Source organism: Phalangium opilio, unplaced genomic scaffold, assembly GCF_054372755.1.
Source record: "Phalangium opilio isolate 3A_F unplaced genomic scaffold, DU_Popi_V2 ptg000081l_1, whole genome shotgun sequence".
NCBI lineage: Eukaryota > Metazoa > Arthropoda > Arachnida > Opiliones > Phalangiidae > Phalangium > Phalangium opilio.
In genome coordinates, this window is record NW_028324188.1 from 2,131,182 (window position 1) to 2,150,143 (window position 18,962).

General features: G+C 39.0%; 2 protein-coding genes across 3 annotated transcripts in view; both read right to left on the minus strand.

Moving 5' to 3' along the window:
• Positions 1-16,521, minus strand: part of Mitf (transcription factor Mitf) — a 31,100-nt gene extending 14,579 nt beyond the window's left edge. The window contains exons 1-3 of one of the 2 annotated variants that reach the window (XM_089846914.1): positions 16,330-16,521; positions 15,340-15,545; positions 14,061-14,306 (exon numbers count right to left, since the gene is read on the minus strand). In XM_089846914.1, coding sequence (XP_089703040.1) covers positions 14,061-14,306; positions 15,340-15,522 — 429 coding nt within the window. In that variant the 5' untranslated portion in view covers positions 15,523-15,545; positions 16,330-16,521. Of the gene's footprint in view, positions 1-14,060; positions 14,307-15,339; positions 15,546-16,018; positions 16,192-16,329 lie in introns of those variants that run through there. The other variant, XM_089846915.1, reaches the window with a different exon arrangement.
• A 485-nt stretch (positions 16,522-17,006) lies between these two features.
• LOC149653942 (short-chain dehydrogenase/reductase family 16C member 6-like) lies at positions 17,007-18,816 on the minus strand. The gene is made up of 2 exons (XM_089846917.1): positions 17,876-18,816; positions 17,007-17,812 (listed from the first exon to the last, which is right to left on the minus strand). Exons 1-2 carry the CDS (start codon positions 18,219-18,221, stop codon positions 17,196-17,198), a joined length of 963 nt encoding a protein of 320 aa, XP_089703043.1. The 5' UTR covers positions 18,222-18,816; the 3' UTR covers positions 17,007-17,195.
• Between the last annotated feature and the right edge of the window lie 146 nt (positions 18,817-18,962).

Consider the following 18,962-nt stretch of genomic DNA (forward strand, 5'->3'; position numbering starts at 1 on the left):
GCTTCCAATATTTCTCTAAAGTAAATTTTAACTAATCTTATTTAAGTCGGTGGGAGGGGTTTAATTAATGTCGATAACGGTATTTGGGCCAATCACAGAGAGAGAAGTAGGAAGGGCGAACGGAGAATTTAAAATTCCAATTTTTTAATCGTTTTTAAGCCCGCGGTGAAATAATCCTTAATTTTATTCTTGTATCTAAGGTATTATCGGAGTTTATCCTTATTGAAACGCCGTTGCAATTGGCCAGACATTCATCCATGCATTCATTCATCAGATTTCCACTTTCAAAATTCTACCCCAGAGTCTCAAAGTGATTCGATCATTTTCACTGACCAATTTCGAAGTGGCCACTTTTGTAAAGTCAGTACCTATAAATTACCACTGCATTGCTGAAGAGAAACTCATACCCAACTATAAAATATGAAATCCCCAAACTTTTAATATAACAATTTTAAAATTCCCAAACTTTTATATCTTTTTAGACCCGATTTCCCTGATATTTCCAGGGTTTTCCCTGATATTTCCCTGACAAAATGCGAGCCCAGCACCGAAATAACAGCAGAGTTACATTTTGAGTAATAGCTAGCTAATTGGCAGAGGGACCAAACTTATAGTCTAGCCTCGCAAATTTCGCAGAATTTTACAAAAAAAATTATAAATCTTCACGGAGTTTTCCCTGAAATTTCAGTCAACAATTTATTTCCCTGACGCCCCCTGGCGGTCAAAAATAAAATGGCCAGATAAATCATAAAATTGACAAGGATAATATTTCAGATAACAAAATGAAAAAGGTATAAAATTCAATTTGAGATTCAATTCAATCAAAGCGAAAATTCATCTAGGCCCTGCGAAATTCAGGAAAGTCAAAATTTATACATTTAAGAGGAGAAATATAGTTTCCGAGGGGATAACAACCAAGCAAGCACCGTTTGAGCGGCGGCGGTTATCCCCTCGGCACCGCTGAGGTGTTTTTAGAGGCACGAGAAATAGGATCTTAAGAAATTGAAATCAAACCCTTTTAAGATGGAAGATCAAAAAGTGGTGGTAAAAAATTAAGGATATCGAATACTACCTTTTGTCGAAATAATTTCAACACGACCCTTCAAAAGAGTCAGGGACCACCCGCGCACAAAAACACATAAAAGCTTAATTAATTATTAAGGCCGGCCGCGATATAACCGTGCGACCTTAAAGACGGACGCAAAATAGTTAAAATTAATTAGGGACGTACGTTCAGGGCCGCGTTCAAACTCGATCGCCATCATTAATCATCACATTCCACCAGTACGAGATCATTTCAACTCTTCATAGATAAATTATTTTATTACAAACAGAGAAACCAACACGCAGGGGCCTGGCTACCATTGGGGTATCAAATCAATAACGCCAAGAAGCAATTAATGCCAGACTGAGTTCATTACAGTAGGTACTCCGGGGGGGGGGGCTAACTACCTCGCGCTGTCTCTGGTGGAGCTTCATGGTAAGAGGGTGGATACCCCAATGGCGGCAGCCTGGCCCCTGTGTGTCTTGGTTTCTCAGACTGTTTGTAATAAAACAATTTGCCTATTCCTTCAATCTGGTTCAACTTGAACGCTATCTCCGTATCGTTAACACGGTAGTCAAGTACCATGCATTGAACCGCTCCCAATCAAATACCAAAACAAAAAAAACCCCTTGAACATTGTTACGGGTAAAAAATAAACGGGGCTTTCTCTACCATACCATCATCAGATAAATTGGATTAAACATGACACCAGTTAATTAAGTTAAGTGATGTGGAGGAACACAAAGTGAGTACGCGAAACCTTAACTGCTCGGACGGATAAGAACTAGTTCATTTTCTCGCCGCTGAAGTTGCTTGTTTAATTTATAGGCGTCTTTACGATCCCCATCTTAATAAATTTTACCAGATGATGCATGGAGCGCTTAAACCTTTGAAATTTTTAACAGGTACTGCCGCCTGTTAAAATGTTGTTAGTTTCATGTGCATGAAGACATCCCTTCGCCTTTGAAATCAATGGTATTTATTGGCAGAACTTAAAATAGCCGACTATATTTATTTTAAATTTTCTGCATTGCATGCTTTATACGTGTTCAAGATCGTTTCCAAACGATATAACATTTAAAATAAAAAAATGGCTTCGCGTTTAGAAATATAATTATTAAGATACAATTCCAAAAATGAACATTTAAGTAATTACATATAGGTAAAAAACATTAATCGTAAAATTTTAAATTACCATCATTATATCGGGATCTGGTTATAGTTAGGCCCGAGGCCATTCGTGCTGCTTGTACAGCGCGCCAGAGAGACAACTAAAGAATTTAAATACTAAACTATTATCCGTTGACAGTGTTATTTATGGTAGCGACAATATTTTACGAATAATATATATTATGCTAATTAATTTTTTTCCCTAAGCCTGGAAGTCATTTAACGGAAAGAGTTAGGTACAAATGTAATCTATTTTTAAAATCTGTATTAAATTTCGCGTTAATATACTCGGCTGCTGCAGCCGCCGCGCCAAAATCGATACACGATTATTATAAATTCATTTAAAACTTTGATGACTTTCGTTTAGATTTATATCGCGTAGATATCTTTCACGCTTCAGCTCAAGAACCGATATAATAATTAAGGCCCGAGCTGATTAATTTAAATCTTCCATCAAAGAGCTAGGAGCTTTTTTTAACACGTACGCCGTTAGAACCCGCGTGAAAAATTATCCCGAATTCACGCGCCACAATCGACGAAAGCTTCTCCCCAATTCACGCGCCACAATCGACAAATTCTTCTCCCCAATTCACGCGCCACAATCGACAAATTCTTCTCCCCAATTCACGCGCCACAATCGACAAATTCTTCTCCCCAATTCACGCGCCACAATCGACAAATTCTTCTCCCCAATTCACGCGCCACTAAGAACTAAAGAAACGCTTGCACGTGCTAGAAATAAAACCTGAACTGGCGCGTGAATTAAGTTTACAGCTGAGCGAAGCGTGATTTGATATTCATGGGAGGACAGTTCTCATTTCATAGGTAAATCTTATAAAATAATAATTATTATAGATCGAGTTTAGTTGGTTTATTTGAAGTTTGACAAGGAGACCGCGAGTAAACAAACCAAGTGAAAAATTCCAGATTAATTCCCTTTGGGCGATCTGTGTGGGATCGCGTGTGTGCCGAATTAACATTAATTATAATATACTTATAGCCAATGACATATTTTTAATCGTTTCAACTAAAAAAAAAAAATTAATAAGCAATATATATATAATGACCTTTTTAAAGTGAAATTCCAAACATTATGAATTAACCGACTGATAAAAGAAAGATTAATTGTAGGAAATCTGAATGCGAGGAACGTTCTTAAGTTAAACTAACTTTTGGGGAATCATTTCGTGACTTTCGAGTTAGCGCAAATGTCAAAGACAAATTGATAGTTTTTTACAAAATAAACCATTAATTTTAAATTTCACCAATCATGAAAATCCAAGCCCCGCTTCTATAAATAACCTTGTGCACTGACGTGAGAAAACATGATATATCTCGCAACGGATCATGGCGGGTTAGATCAGGAAATCATTGGTTAAATAACAATATTCTTGGGAGAATTAAACTCCATTCTTATAAAGAATTATCAAAATAATAAATTGGAACTCCGTATAATAATTTTAAAAGGTTTTTAACAGCAAAACAAAACAAGGATTTGAAACATTTCAGAGGGGCCAATCAGATTTTTCGGGGTCATATGACGTTGTTCTTTTCTAATTGGCGCGCGAGCCTTTTTTTTTACTATAGAAGCAACCAATTAAAATTAAGGTATGTTTTTGAAAGATATCAAATTAAGTTTAAAAAAGGGAAGAACATTTGAAAATATATCGATGAAACGGAGCCCCGGGCTCGAGATAAGAATATGGCTGCAGTGCAGATGAACTTAATCTTTAGGCAATGCACGCATTCAACCAGATCACGCAAAACCAATTCAAAAAATGCAATCGAATTATACAGCACTTTCATAAATTATCAAACCTTTCACAGACCTGACCCCCGGCCGCGCACAGCCGAAGCCGAAGCAACTTTGAAATATTAGAAACTGCTAGAATTTTAAGAGACCGCGAAATATTTTAGATAATAGAGAGAGGCCCCTCCCCCCTTCCTTCCAACGGTATTAATTACTCGGGGTCACGACAATTTGGGGCCCGCGACCAATTAAGCGAAATGTTCACGTACAAACGCTAGCTCCATAGGATTAACATGACCTTTAAACTATGGTTCTACTAGAGATACGGGGATGTCCTTTGATAATCCAATTTCTCCTCTTTCCAACGATACTAAATACTTGGGGTTACTTAAAACAATCAGGGCCCGAGTAATTAAGCAAAATGTTCGTAAGTATTCCCCTCCATAGGATTAACATGACCTTTAAACTCTAGTTCTACTAGAGATACGGGGATGTCCTTCGAGGATGTTATAGCCCTATTTCTCCTCTTTCCAACGATACCTAATACCTTGGGTTAACAACAATCAGGGCCCGAGTTTTTAAAGAAAATGTTCATAAGTATTCCCCTCCATAGGATTAACATGACCTTTAAACTCTAGTTCTACTAGATATACGGGGATGTCCTTTGAGTATGTTATAGTCCAATTTGCCCCCCATCCAACCATACTAAAAACATACGGCTACGACAAACAGGGGCCGAGTAATTAAGCAAAATGTTCAAAAACATGCCATGGAAATAGCATCACACCCAACTTTGGAGGATCATAACTCTGGTTCTACTAGAGATACGGGGATTTCCTTTGAGTATGTTATAGTCCAATTCTTCCCCTTTCCAACGATACCTAACACTTGGGGGTTACGACAATCAGGGCCCGAGTAATTAAGCAAAATGTTCGTAAGTATTCCCTTAATCCATAGAATTAACAGGTACGGGCTTATTCGCACGACACCTTGTAATGTTCTATATAGTATATAGGCCTTAAGAGATAGGGTTAAATAATTTGAATACGTGATAGGTGGCCCAACTCTTCCGTTTTCAAAGATATTAAGACAGCGGTCTCTAAAAAGAATCATTTATAAAATATGCCGTTGTAATGAATTTAACGGAATGAAATTGGCCATGCGTTTGGAAAATGATTAAGTCACGAATGAGATGTACGTGTTTCAATTTGAATAAGTATTCAAACTATAAGCTCACGCCATGTTCTTGCCTCTGACACTTTAGCGGCGCGAAATTGAACAAATTAGCGTCAAAATATAAAATGAAAAGAACTAAAGAATATTATTTAGCAAAATGATTAAAGTTTGCTATAGGGAGCAATAAATAACGAAGCTTTGCGCCGAGAAAAATATATGGCCCGACCGCACCGCACCGCACCGCACCGCTGTTTATCCGAAAGTGAAATTTAAATTAAAATTAAACGCCAGATAAATAATTCCCTTCTGTCATCTTTACCGACTAGCTCGCATCAATCCCAGTTAAACACCTTGGAAATTCTTCAGTGGATTAACATATTTTTATAGCGAGAATACGCGTCTTAAGAAGTTCTTCGAGTCCTAAATTTACTCTTTCAGTTGGCCTTATATAATATAAACGAGAATTCACGAGGGTCAGCTTGCGAGGCAAGAGGGGCTAATCACTATCCTTTCAATCATCATCAAGAGCATCAAAGCGGCGCGATGAGTTCCGAACGCCTAGCTGCATACGGACAAAAATGAACTAGCAAATTTAGCTTGGAAAACGAGGGGCTAACATTATTCATTTCAAAAGAGTAATATTGGTAGAGATGGAACGAACTGCGCATCCCCCTTTAGAGGCAACTTAGAAATAGAGACTACTACTCGCCCGGGCCCGGAAGAGGATATCACTTAGGTAAGAGGTAAAGGGTTATGACGTCACCGTATATAGGAGATAAATTACTCTATAGACCATTTCAATGTAAGTAAACTCTAGGGAAAGAAAGACACAGGCTTAAAAAATTCCCTTGCATCTCGCTTTTGAGAGACGGATGGCAATGTATGAACACAATTGTACGTTCCAATACTGAGGGTTGAATACCCCCTATTTTTTTACATGGAAAAGACATTAAGGGGGCCAGTGAATATCCCCTCGGCGAGAAAGCGGTTGGGGGGGGGGCGGGGGCCTCCCTCGTTATTATCTCTCTCGGAACACGATTTATATTTAAAATATTTTAGTTTTTATTTTTTTTGGGCCCAAATTCCGCCCCCCCCTCCCCCCGTCCCCATGGATGGATGGATGGGTATTTTTAATCTTGGCTATAAAAATATTCGGTGTTCAATTGATATTCAAGAGTGGCTACGCTGAGCGGAGCGGAGAGAGCAAAAAATGGCCCGTTTCTTATCGGCTAACACGGAGAGCTAGCCAGCGACGCGCCGGCACGTCCCTGTACCCGCTGCTCCCTCCTCCATTCCAACGCCATTCAAACCGGGGAGAGAGAGAGTGCAGATATACCTGTAATTCTCTTTTTCTTCCCACGAAGGTCGAACGCGCTCTCTTCTCAAGGACCTCTCATTACACGAAGAAGAAATCCATTATAATTATGCCAGCCCCATTAATATTAACCAGACCGACGCCGCCGCCGCCGCAAATGCAAGGTTGCAGCGTGCGATACCCAAAAATGGCGCCCATACGTGTCCGTGTCGAATTTGAGCTACCTTTCAAATGATGGGTGACCTTAATTACTCTGGTGCAAGCCTAGAGGTCAACCATCCCTAAAACCTACTCTGTCCAGCTATGGTCTGCGCATTTTATTTGCGTGATCTTAGTGACCAACGTTGCAAGTTTCCCCAGAATAACCCTGCTACCTTGCAAGTTTCCCTGGAATAACCATGCATGCAACGTTGCAAACCGAATAATCAAATTTTCCATTAATAAAAATCTGCAATCTCAATGTTACTAAGAAGTTACTCGTAGAAGTTGTTGCGGCCAAGTTAAAATTAACGAACTCGCAAAGAGCGGTTAATCCCGATTACCATTTCGAGATTAAAGTCGGCGCGGCTCCGTACAAAGTAATATCATTCAAGCGTAAGCTTCGTCAATAAGAGTGCGCACGGAGAGATAGTAAATAATTTAGATTAAATTGAAGTTAAGTCTAATTGATTTGCGGGTTAAGAAATGTCAACGCGTCGAGATAGCCCGCTTTTTTCTCACGGGAAAGTAAAGAGTTGTCCAAATATAAGTTGACGTGCAGCGGGGCTACCTGAGCAGAGCCTCCTCAACATTTAATGGGACGCCTCGCTCGCTACATTCGCCGATCGTACAACAAGCAAGGGTCGCTCCGTGTCATGTACTCGAGCAGACATTTTATCAGTTAAATTATTTTAGCCGACGAGTTCATTAGATACCATCTCCGGAGTGAATGTAGCGCCAGGAGCGTGAAGCCCTTCAAGATTACCCCGAGTATTTTCGGCAGACCCCTGCACTATCAGCATCAGAGTATCATTACGCCAAGGGAATTAAACCAGGGTTCGGACGAAATTGAAAATCCCTCCCTGACTTTTGAAGCTTATCCCTGGCGAAATTTTCCCAATACCTCCCTGACCATTTTAAGGCGTTTACCAGAGCCCCGCACTTCGTGACATGGCACCTGCAGCCCATACCAAACGGAGTCCCTTAGGAACAAAACTTTAAATCCCTGACTTATTGGCCCCATGTTTCAAATCCCTGACTTATCCACGTTTCCCAGGTTGCGTTGGAACTCTGAATTAAATACTCGGTGGGAGAATTAGGCTTCTCAATTCGAGGTGGTGCAGGGTGGTTGGGGCCGGATATACGCGGGAAAGGGTGGTCCGATATCTTTTTTTGGCAGTTCCCTTCGAGTGCAGCGACACTCTGATTACGATATTAAGAGTAACAAGACAACCTTAAAAAGTCCCCCAATAAAAAAAAAGAACTTCGATAAGGGGGTGGGGTGGGGGAAGCCGTGCCCCCCCCCTATATTTACTATACAGAGACGTGACGAAGTATATAAAATCTCGCTTTAAAATATAAAACTGATAAAACTTCACCTTCAAAATGGAGGCTCGTTTTATAGTCGGGGGGCCATATCATCTTGGCCAAATACAGGAAGGACTCAAGTTTGGTTGGCGTGATAGAACGAGACGTCTCTTTGACGCTCCTAAAATTAATTGCCGACTAATTCTAAGGTAAGACCGCTGCATGGGCTACTAACCCCAGTTCCTCAGCACTCGAAATAAGTCACTCGAGAAATTTACCAACTAACACTTCAATTACCCAACTCTTTCATACTGAAAACCTTGATACAATAATGAAATACAAGAAGGCAGTGTAATATTGGACCGAAGTAAGCAGTGGGATGTTGAGTATAGCACCAACCGATTGTTCCCAGTACCCCCTAAACACAAGTTACGATTGAACACTAGAGAAGTGTTTATCGTAAGAAACTGAACGCGCAATGTTAAGGGGGTCATTGGTAAAACACTCCTACAATGTTCAATCATAACTTGTGTGCATATCCCTTACTGGGGGACATTCAAAATCGGCTGCGCATAGAAAAAGTACAGAGTTTCATTTTTGACTTAAAAGTAAAAACAGATACTGTATAGTTCGGTGCACGCTATCGATACCCTTGTTGGAAAATCAGGTAGACAGTAATTGGGTTTACAATACTAATTGGGAGAGGCAAAGATCAAGCGAGCCGCGATACGTCTTCATCGGTGTCAACTTAAGGGCGTCATGCAGAGGTTGACGTAGACATTAAAAGAAGTAACTTGATCGAGATGATGGCCTTCTGGCGTGCAGGGGTGTTGGAGGAGAGGTAAGGGGTAGTGGTGGAAAAGCGTGTCTAATCAAGATTTTCGTGACTTCTTCAAAAGCTCGGATAGTTAATTTTAAAAGATTTCAACTTTTTAAGGGTTATCTTTCTCCGCTAAGATTTAAGTGGAAAATACCTTGAAAAAACATACACGAATTAATTTGCGAGCTTCATTTCGAAAAGAATTCGCTAAACTCCCGCTCTTTCGAGTTCTTGAAATAAAAATTCAATCGCCATTTCAAATCTAAACCTTTCTCCTTTTTCATTTTAACTTTTAATGTAATTCACTAGGCGGTGCACCCTAGCTGCGATAGCGACTGACTGGTTCTCTTTAATTGCCATTCGACATTAAAATGATTAAATAGCAAGGTACGGGGCAGCCGCGTATCACGTATTCCGATGGTTTACTTTTAATTCGCAAATATGAGGAATTCGAAAAAACATTTTAATTTCGACGACTAATTTTGCGTTTTTATACTCGAGTACGTTTATTAAACAACGTCAACTATAATTAAGTGTTTAAATTAAATTGAGTTTTGAAAGTATATAACAAGATCCCTGGATATAAATTATATTTTTGCAAATACTTTTTTATATAATGGAATTCAAGAATGTTTCGCATTTTATCTATAGTATCAAAATTTTAGTTGGAGGTGAATTAGATAAGAACGCGGCGTTTATCTTTAATTTCAAGTTATTTTTAAATGAAATTTACGCGATTAAGGATTTAAATTACGTGACGGAATACACGCTGTGGTGTTTGAGGAGAAGTAAACAGCGCAGGGACGGGGGCCCCCATCTCTGGGGTTATTTCAGTGGTACCGCTAGGGTCAGCGCGAAATGGTCAATTCACTGTCGTGTCCGAACTTGGGAGAATTCGCGCATGCAGGGACTCGTGCCTTGATCGGCCCATCTAATGTTATTTATTTCCCTGGTTCGAGTTTAGGGTTCAGTTCCGAGAGGTACCAATAAAACGGTCACGAATTGATTCCGGTATCAGAAAGAAAAGATGCGGCCCCAACCAGAAATTACGTAACGTTATTATAAGACGCGCGGTAATTCCGGCCGGTTAAAGTATTTGAAGAAATTAAACGTATAACGATTAAATATGATTAATTATTTCACATTATTTGGATAAATCCCCACGACTTCAACAATAAGATGAATAATGGACTCGAATCTGGCTAGGGGGTACCGCGATACGGGGGTTCTCCAGCATTTCAAAATTTAGCTTTTCAATCAATTAATTTTAGCTGACCAATTCGTGGACTTTTCCTCAGTTAAATAACAAGAAAATGACCAGTACCACCAAAATTAACTAGGATATCACTTAACGCCATAAGTTCATAAGTGATATGTTGGCCATCCATAAGTTTGTAAATTCTGGTAACTTAGAAACTGGAGCTTGTAATTTTGAAGTAATAGCCTAGGTAGGTCATAAATTCGAAGGGTAAAAGCGACATACGCCTGGTGCATGAGGCGCTGCTGTCAAATTTGGGCTTAGTAATGCGGACTAGATAGGAGCTACATGGAAGAAGTCCTGCAAAATTAATTAACCACCACCGAGTGTAGAACTGTAATTCTAGTTTGTCCTTCTAGAACTAGCTCGAGCTGTCTCTCAGTAGCATTACGAAGCATAGGTAGTGTGTCATACTTATGGAAGGAACATACCTTATAAACTTACGCTACAACTGTATAGGAGAAAACAATACCCGAACCAATACGAAAATCCCTGACTATTAATATTCCAATTTTAAAAATTCCCGTAACTAATCGGCAGCGGGGATTCCATGCAATCTTCTAACAAAAGCGGCGACTTAATCTTTCAAATATTAATCCGCGCGAAAAGGAAGAAAGAATTCTAAGGAACAAATTGCCGCTACGCTACCTTACGTTACATAACGGTCCTTCGGAGATTGAGCAACTTCGTAAATATATATATTATATAAATATGATGCGCAATAATTTAATCAAGTTGGCACCAATTTAAAAGAAAAAAACATCCGTGGGCGCCAAAGATACGAAAGCTAAAATGGCGCAGAATAAAAAGAAATTCCATTCACGTTTCGGCCTTCGCTTCCCCAAAACGCGAGAACATTTCTTCTCTGCATGCCAAAAGGAACCCCCCGGTAATTGTTGCCAGGTAAAGAAACAGGTACATTCCGCTCGGGCCCGCGCGGTTAAACTGTCGGCCTTCCCCCCCCCCCTGGTAATTGGCCCGACCTTCCGTGTACTTAACCACTTAACCAGTTGGTTGGGGAAACGACTGACGTTATAGGCTATGATTGATTTACCAGGCAAGAGTGGTAAGTACTTTGAAGTGACCACGCCTCGCCAATCAAATACTGATAAAGTGAGATTGAAAAGATGTAATACAAACACTAGATCAAATATTGATATTGAGACCACCCCCCAAACCCCCCACCCCCAAATAAAAGACGGGGGTATTATAGAACCCTATGGGCCATCGATTATCGTTGAAAATGTAAAGTCTATACTGTTCATGAGGAGCCGATTAAGGGATGCATGCACCCCGTAAATACGAGTTATGAACATTGAACATTGAAAGAGTGTTTTAGGGGTGACCCCCCTTAAATTTAACGTAAGAAACTGAACACATAATGCTAAGGGGTTATCCCTAAAACACTCCTTCAATATTCAATCATCATAACTGGCGTTAAGTCGGCTGCTCATAGAAGTATTTAAATCATGTTCGGGAAACGAGTTCCCAGGCGAGCGCAATTACTATTACGTAATTATTCACGACATTTTAAAATTCCCCGAAATTGAAACATTAATCATTTTAGCCCTGCCATTTTATATAACATAATATTCGAATTAAATCTTGAATATTCTAATTTAAAAAAAAGATCGCGTTCGTTTCCTAGGTTGATATTCTCTAGCTAGCATCAAAACCGCAAAGGGAATATCACCTTAACTTAAAATGATATAAACAGTGCACCATTGCGATAGGCCATTTGTGAGGCTGGGTTTACACTCCCTTTAATAAGAGGGGTTGGGGGGTCCTTTTCCCTTCCCTTTAATAAGGTTATATAAGATGAGAGAGAGAGAGAGGGGGGGGTAGGGGGGAGCCCAAGGACGTTCGAATCATTTTTTCTTGGGTATCATTATTTAATTTTATAGATTTATTTTTCGTCGAGTGTTTCTAAATGGAATGAAAATGGTTGTAAAAGGAGAACAATTTACCAGTTTTTCTTTTCAGTACTTAATTATTTTTAGGGGGGAATTTGTTAATTATAGCGTGGCCACCTTCATCCATCATTCTAACAAGAGCGTGCGCGCCACGCCGAGGACCTCCGAAGTGTCGCGCCTTCCTCTTAAGTACCAGGGGACACCAAATCATTCCCAAGAATAAATATATTAAAGGGAAGACAAAAGCAATATTTTTTACAGGGTTCATACAACAGAGTTACGAGCATCCAAAGTTTAGAGTAATGCTATTCCTATGGAGGGGGTTGTTTGTTTACGTTAAGCTTAATTACTCGGCACCTGTTTAGCGTAGCCCTAAGTTTATAGTACGGTTGGATGGGGGACAAATTGGACTATAACATACTCAAAGGACATCCCCGTATCTCTAGTAGAACCAGAGTTACGAGCCTCCGAAGTTTATTTTCAAAAATCAAAAGTAACCTAATAACAATAAGTGAGACAAAACATAAGTTGACGACGGTATTGAGGTAGCCTCAAGTTTAAAGTATCCTTGTATGGGGAGCAAAGAGTACTATAACATATCCAAAGGAGATCCCCGTATCTCTAATAGAACGAGAGTTATGAGCCTACAAAGTTCAGTGCTAAAATCATAAGTAACCTCATAACAATAAGTGAGACGATACCATAAGTTGACGAACATTTTGCTTAATTTCTCGGCCCCTGTTTGTCATAGCCCAAAGTTCTTAGTATGGTTGGATGGGGGACAAATTGGACTATAACATACTCAAAGGACATCCCCGTATCTCTAGTAGACACAGAGTTACGAGTCTCCAAAGCTGGGTGTGATACTATTCCTACGGCATGTTTTGGAACATTTAGCTTAATTTCTCGGCCCCTGTTTGTCGTAGCCCTAAGTTTTTAGTATGGTTAGATGGGGGGCAAATTGGGCTATAACATACTCAAAGGACATCCACGTATCTCTAGTAGAACTAGAGTTACGAGCCTGCAAAATTGGGTCTAATGCTATTCCTATGGAGGGGTTTGTTTGTTTACGAACATTTTGCTTAACTACTCGGCCCCTGTTTGACGCAAATTTCCCCGATTTCTCTGAATAATTTTAAATATATTTTAAAACTTCTTAAAAACACTAAACTAATTTTGGCATAATTTTAAATGAATTTTCTTTACCGGACCCTGATACGCGTCAACCCGTACCTTATTCCAATTTCTAATAATAAATTTCACTTAATAAATCACCTTCTTTAAAACAATTCAGAATTAATTAACTACTAAACAAAACGTGCCCTGATTAAAATAAAAATGAATAATAATAACCGAATCTTTTATCTTTACACGTAAAACCGCCAATTTTAATAGGAGATGTTTTTGGTAACTCTATCGTTTGGGGGTTGGGGGGGGGGGGGTGTTCTGGAGGCGGCCATTTTCTTTTTCCTCTTTTAGCCCGTGTCAAATTTAATTGATAGCCGTCATTGAAGCAGCAGGAGCAGAGCGGCGACGACTACCGCCACCAAAAACTAGCTTTTAAACTTCTTTTTCCTAATTTTTTTTTTCCAATTTCTCATTTTCCGTGGAACCCACTTAAAGAGAGGGGCGAATTAAAATGACGGCTTTTTAATCTGCTCGAATTTTTAATGAACGCTTTTTTCTTTCGGTGTCGGGGGGGGGGGGTAGTTTGGGGGGGGGGAGGAAAAGTATTTCGCCTTCTTTTTCTTATCACACGCAACCTCGATTTTAATTAAAAAGTGGAATTGCAAATTATTAACTTCAAAATGGAGTCAAATACTCATTTATCATATAAATAAATACCTCTAATTTAATTAGTTTCATTTACGTAACCTAACCGTTTCTTGCCAATAATGTCGACCCCACGCGTATATTCTAAGGACTCATATTCAAGGTCATAATGCAATTAAAATAAGCCATTTTCTTTATATAATTGCCGCGCGTTTCCCTTTATATAATAATTGCCGCGCGTTTCCCTTTATATAATAATTGCCGCGCGTTTCCCCCTATATAATAATTGCCGCGCGCGTTTCCCCCTATATAATAATTAAAAGGAGTGTCCTACCTCTTGCAGGGGCGATGTCGCGGTACTGCTAATTGCGGCGGAGGCGGGGCTGCAGATGGAGGAGGCGCTGGCTCCCCCGCTGTTGTTCGCTTCGGCAATGGGAGGCGGGACTTCCTGGATTTGCAATAATTGCGGGGGCGTGGCCACGCGATAGGAGGCGTGTTGGGTATCCAAAAATTGGCGCAATTGCCGCCGTTGCTTCTGTTGAATGTGAAAGCGAGTGGGATTTTCCAAGAGCGTTTGAACCTGCAGAAATAAAAATAATTAAGATTAACTTTTAAATAATAATTATTATTATATCAGGGGAAGAAATTTTGTAAGCGTCTGAACCTGAAAATGTCCGATACAGATTTCCTAAATCCCTTTTATAAAATTGATAAGAGTTCAATTTTTTATTTAAGTTTTACCGGTATTTTAAAAACCACGAAAAAAATAGGTTATTGAATAACTGGAATACCAAGCCAAGGAGGAAGACCCCGGCCCAGCACACCACCAAGGACCACAGAGGCAAGAAAAACAAGATGAACTCTTTCTAAATGTTTATAGGAACAAGACCGCCATCTTAACATTTATACCCTCAACGCCATACACACTAATTATAATTAAAATTAAGCCTTCATTTTCAACTTTTTCCAATTAAAATTAAGCCCTTAATTTTCAAATTATTCTAATTAAAATTAAGCCGCTTATTCTAATTAAAATTAAGCCACTTATTCTAATTAAAATTAAGCCTTAATTTTCAACTTATTCTAATTAAAATTAAGCCTTAATTTTCAACTTATTCTAATTAAAATTAAGCCGCTTAATCTAATTAAAATTAAGCCACTTATTCTAATTAAAATTGAAGCCTTAATTTTCAACTTATTCTAATTAAAATTAAGCCTTAATTTTCAACTTATTCTAATTAAAATTAAGCCTTAATTTTCAAATTATTCTAATTAAAATTTAAGCCTTAATTTTCAAATTATTCTAATTAAAATTTAAGCCTTAATTTTCAACTTATTCTAATTAAAATTTAGCCTTAATTTTCAACTTATTCTAATTAAAATTTAGCCTTAATTTTCAACTTATTCTAATTAAAATTTAGCCTTAATTTTCAACTTATTCTAATTAAAATTTAAGCCTCAATTTTCAACTTATTCTAATTAAAATTTAAGCCTTAATTTTCAACTTATTCTAATTAAACTTTAGCCTTAATTTTTAACTTATTCTAATACTAACCAAACCTCAATAACTTTAATTATAATTAAACTAATATATATAAAAATATTGTACTTACACGAAATATTTGTTTTGGGAGTGCCAGTTCCTGAACGGGAATAATCCTGATGGGCACTTGAATTGCGGATGATTGGGGGGCGGAAGTTGCCAATTGGTGGTGCATTTGGGCGGCTTCTTGCCTTTCCAATTGCTGAGTTTGCTCCCTCATCATCTGCAACTTCATATTTGTCCGACTCATCATCTTGCACTGGCAATTTCAAGAACCTATAAAAATAGGAATTGCTCAAAACAATTGCCAATGCTCAAATAAAGTGCAGCCACATTTCGCAAATTATCTAAAACCGCTTTAAAACAATAAATAAGAATGTAACGAGGCTTAAAACTTATCAGCTGTACCGCTACTTCCTCCAAACCTCAGAGAGACTTTGAAGTTTGAACTAGTTTATAGTTTGAACTATCAATGTCTTAAGGTCAATGACTTTATTAAAACACTTTAACATTTAAATTAACTTCGAGGGTAAGTTTAATTCCATTTAAAACTATCAATAATTACCCAATAAATACTGTCTTAATGTCAATTAAAAGTGGCAAACAGAATAAAGATTGGTTAAACCATTCTGAAGGGATTATCCAAGGCGTCTGGTTTTTAAATATTTGCCATCGATCTAGGTATTTGAGGCGCCCACTTTAAGACTCCCTCATCAGATAACAATTTATTAAATCACTCAACAACGAACCTTTGGATGGAAAAATGATCCCTACCCAACCGAACCAACAGGAAACGTAAACCGAAAGGCATACAATAGATCACCAAAAATTGTACAATAACGCGAAATTTGATACGAATTCGTAAGAAACGGGGGTTAATCTACGATTATTATGGTTGCTAAGTGTCGAAACCATCGTGAAAAAGCTATAAATAAGATAAAAACCGTACGAAAATGGGGGTGTTAACTAATATTATTCAATAGAATCGTTAAGCCTTGGTCTGTCTTTTTCCGGGAAATTTACTCCTATCAACAAGCCGTTAAAAAGTAACAGTACTTGCCTGTGTTTTAAGAGAGTTTCGAGGGGCGTTTTAGGCTAATTGCCTTTAATAATTCCACAATTTTTCTCAGAAAAACTTAAGTCTACATTCTTTAAAGCGATACTTTCGGTTTCACTGCTCGTACATTGTCGCGACAGTCATTCATTATCTGTCTAGCGCAGCATGACGCGTCAAATCAACGTCTCGTAACCAGGCTGGGAAATAAGGATATTTTTTAAACTAGTCCTTTGGACCAGTGACCCCCTAGTGTCTGAAATCATTAACTGGTCTCCGGACTGGTCCCAGCCTTTGCTCTCCAATAGATTTGCAATTAATAAACTGGTCCCGAGGACCAGTAACCCCCCACTTCTTGAATTAAAAAACTAGTCCAAGCAATTAATAAACTGGTTTTGGACCAGAGGACGTGTGCTATTTCCCAGCCTGCTCGTAACGGTAATTGCCAAACAATGACGCAATAATGTTTATAATTGTCACTCATAGGCGGCGATACTTGACGGACGTGTTGACAAGCAGTCCGGGACTGCCATTATCTACATCTCACACCTAGTTTCTCTCGTAACAAATTTCTATTGGTTTAACCTAGTTAAGCAACAAGTGGTTGCCGGGATATTTTAAAATTTCAATAAAAACATCAATCTTTGAAAGGAATGTATTTGGTTTTTATTACTGGAAAAAAAGTTACGGGAAAAGTAACTTTTTACAAACAAATAAATACAATTTTATAGGCATATACAGAAATTAAACAGAGAACATTATAACATACGTTCCAACTTCGGAAAAACCCGTTTTCGTTGGGGAACAAACAGTGAGCGCATTGAACATAGTTTGTTGACAAAGAATTTACTAAAGTTGAAGTAGTTAACTTACTAGTGGGCGTTTTGTTGACCTAGCTTTTTGAGGTCCAGTTCTTCGTCGGAATTGAACTGTCTGATGACGACATTGTCGATCATTTTTCTATCAGCCATAAAATTTTGAAAGTGAAATAATATCTTGCGGGAGATGATTGGCCGAATGAAGGTCAAGACGTAGAGCATTTTGGGCAAGTACATGACCTCCGTATTGGTCAAAATGGCCAACATGATCTCTCGGATGGCGTAGTCCGTGTCGAGAATGTCCACGACGCCGTCGTAGATGCCGTCGAAGAATCCTCCGCGAATCAGGAAAGGACAGACCAGGGTGGTGTGGACTCCGTCGCAACCGCGCCGAATCAGGTCCAATTTGAGACACTCGTCGAAGCCGTTCATGGCGTGTTTGCTCGAGGAATAATCGGGGAATAAGTCCACCCCGTAGACGCCGCTGATGCTGGACATGTTAACGATATGTCCGTGATTGGCTTTGATCATGTCCGGTAGAAAAGCTTTGGCCGTCCAAAAATTGGCCAAACTGTTGATCTGGAAGACCCGTTCAATGTCACCATCTTCAAGGTTCAGTAATGTCTTTCCGATGACGATGCCGGCGTTGTTGATCAAAATAGTAACGGTGCCTTTTGTCGCGTAATATTCAATAAAGACTTAACCGACACAATTGAACTACTTGTCTGACTTACCAATTTGACTTTTGACCTTGGCGGCGGTTTCGTAAAGGCGCTCCCTATCTGAAACGTCGCAAAGAAAAGCGTGCGCTTGACCACCGACTTTCTTGACCAACCTGACAGTTTCGGCGTTCCCCTTTTCGTTGACGTCGAGCGTGACGATAGTGGCCCCTAATTTGGCGAACTCGATGGCCAGTTTCCTTCCCAGTCCATTACCTCCCCCGGTAATCAAGACTAGCTCGCCTTTGACGCTCTTCTTGGGACGCCATTTCAAGGGAATGACCGACCAGAATATCGTCTCCAACAAATAATAAATGACTAATAATAAGTGTTGCGCTAATTTACCAATATCTTTCGCCATGGCAAGTTGTTAGACGACAACGTTCAGTTAGGCCTAAGACAACTGTACGTTTGAAATTTTTCACCAAGCTTATAGCGATGATGGTGAAGCAATAATTACCTCTTAACATATAAAAAATCCCCCATAAGCTTAGGCATATATTTTTCTCTGAAAAACTGGTTTTCTATTTGATTTGTTTTTACAAGATTTTCGATATAAAAACCTCGTACCCTCCAGTTACTTGTCAGTGTTGGCAAACCTAAGTTGACCTTATTAGGAAGCGTGTTCTACGGTGTCAAGCGATACTGCACCTTAAATATATAATGTATCAATCTAAGTTGTTACTTTTAACGAAGGCGGACAGCCTTGTTGGGTAACATGGCGCCGGTCTCGGCTCCAATTGATTAAATTCAATTCAATTCTGCGTTTACCTATATATTTCTACGTTAACTTTCACTCCTTAATAAATAATATTTATCGGATTTACCGGTACATGGGTCAGCGTTTTAAAGGGGGTTACCTAACTCACCTTCTCTCCCCAATTAAATAGAAGAACCTGTTTGAGTCAAGGGATGTCTTTGTAGTTAAATTCCAACGTGCTTCTAACCCACTTGCGCTAGGGAATATATTAATATACGTTTTTGGGAAAGGAACCTATTTACGTAACGGAAGTTTATAAAAATTGTTCCACGAACTCGAGTCCCTTTGGAGAAATCACAATTAAAATTAAAAATTTAAAGTTTTTGATTCCAATAATAAAAT

Coding starts and splice junctions, on each gene's coding strand:
- LOC149653942 (XM_089846917.1), bottom strand. CDS start 18,221: ATGGCGAAAGATATTGGTAAATTAGCGCAACACTTATTATTAGTCATT. Junction 17,813..17,875: donor CAAGGTCAAAAGTCAAATTG/GTAAGTCAGACA, acceptor ACGCGACAAAAG/GCACCGTTACTATTTTGATC.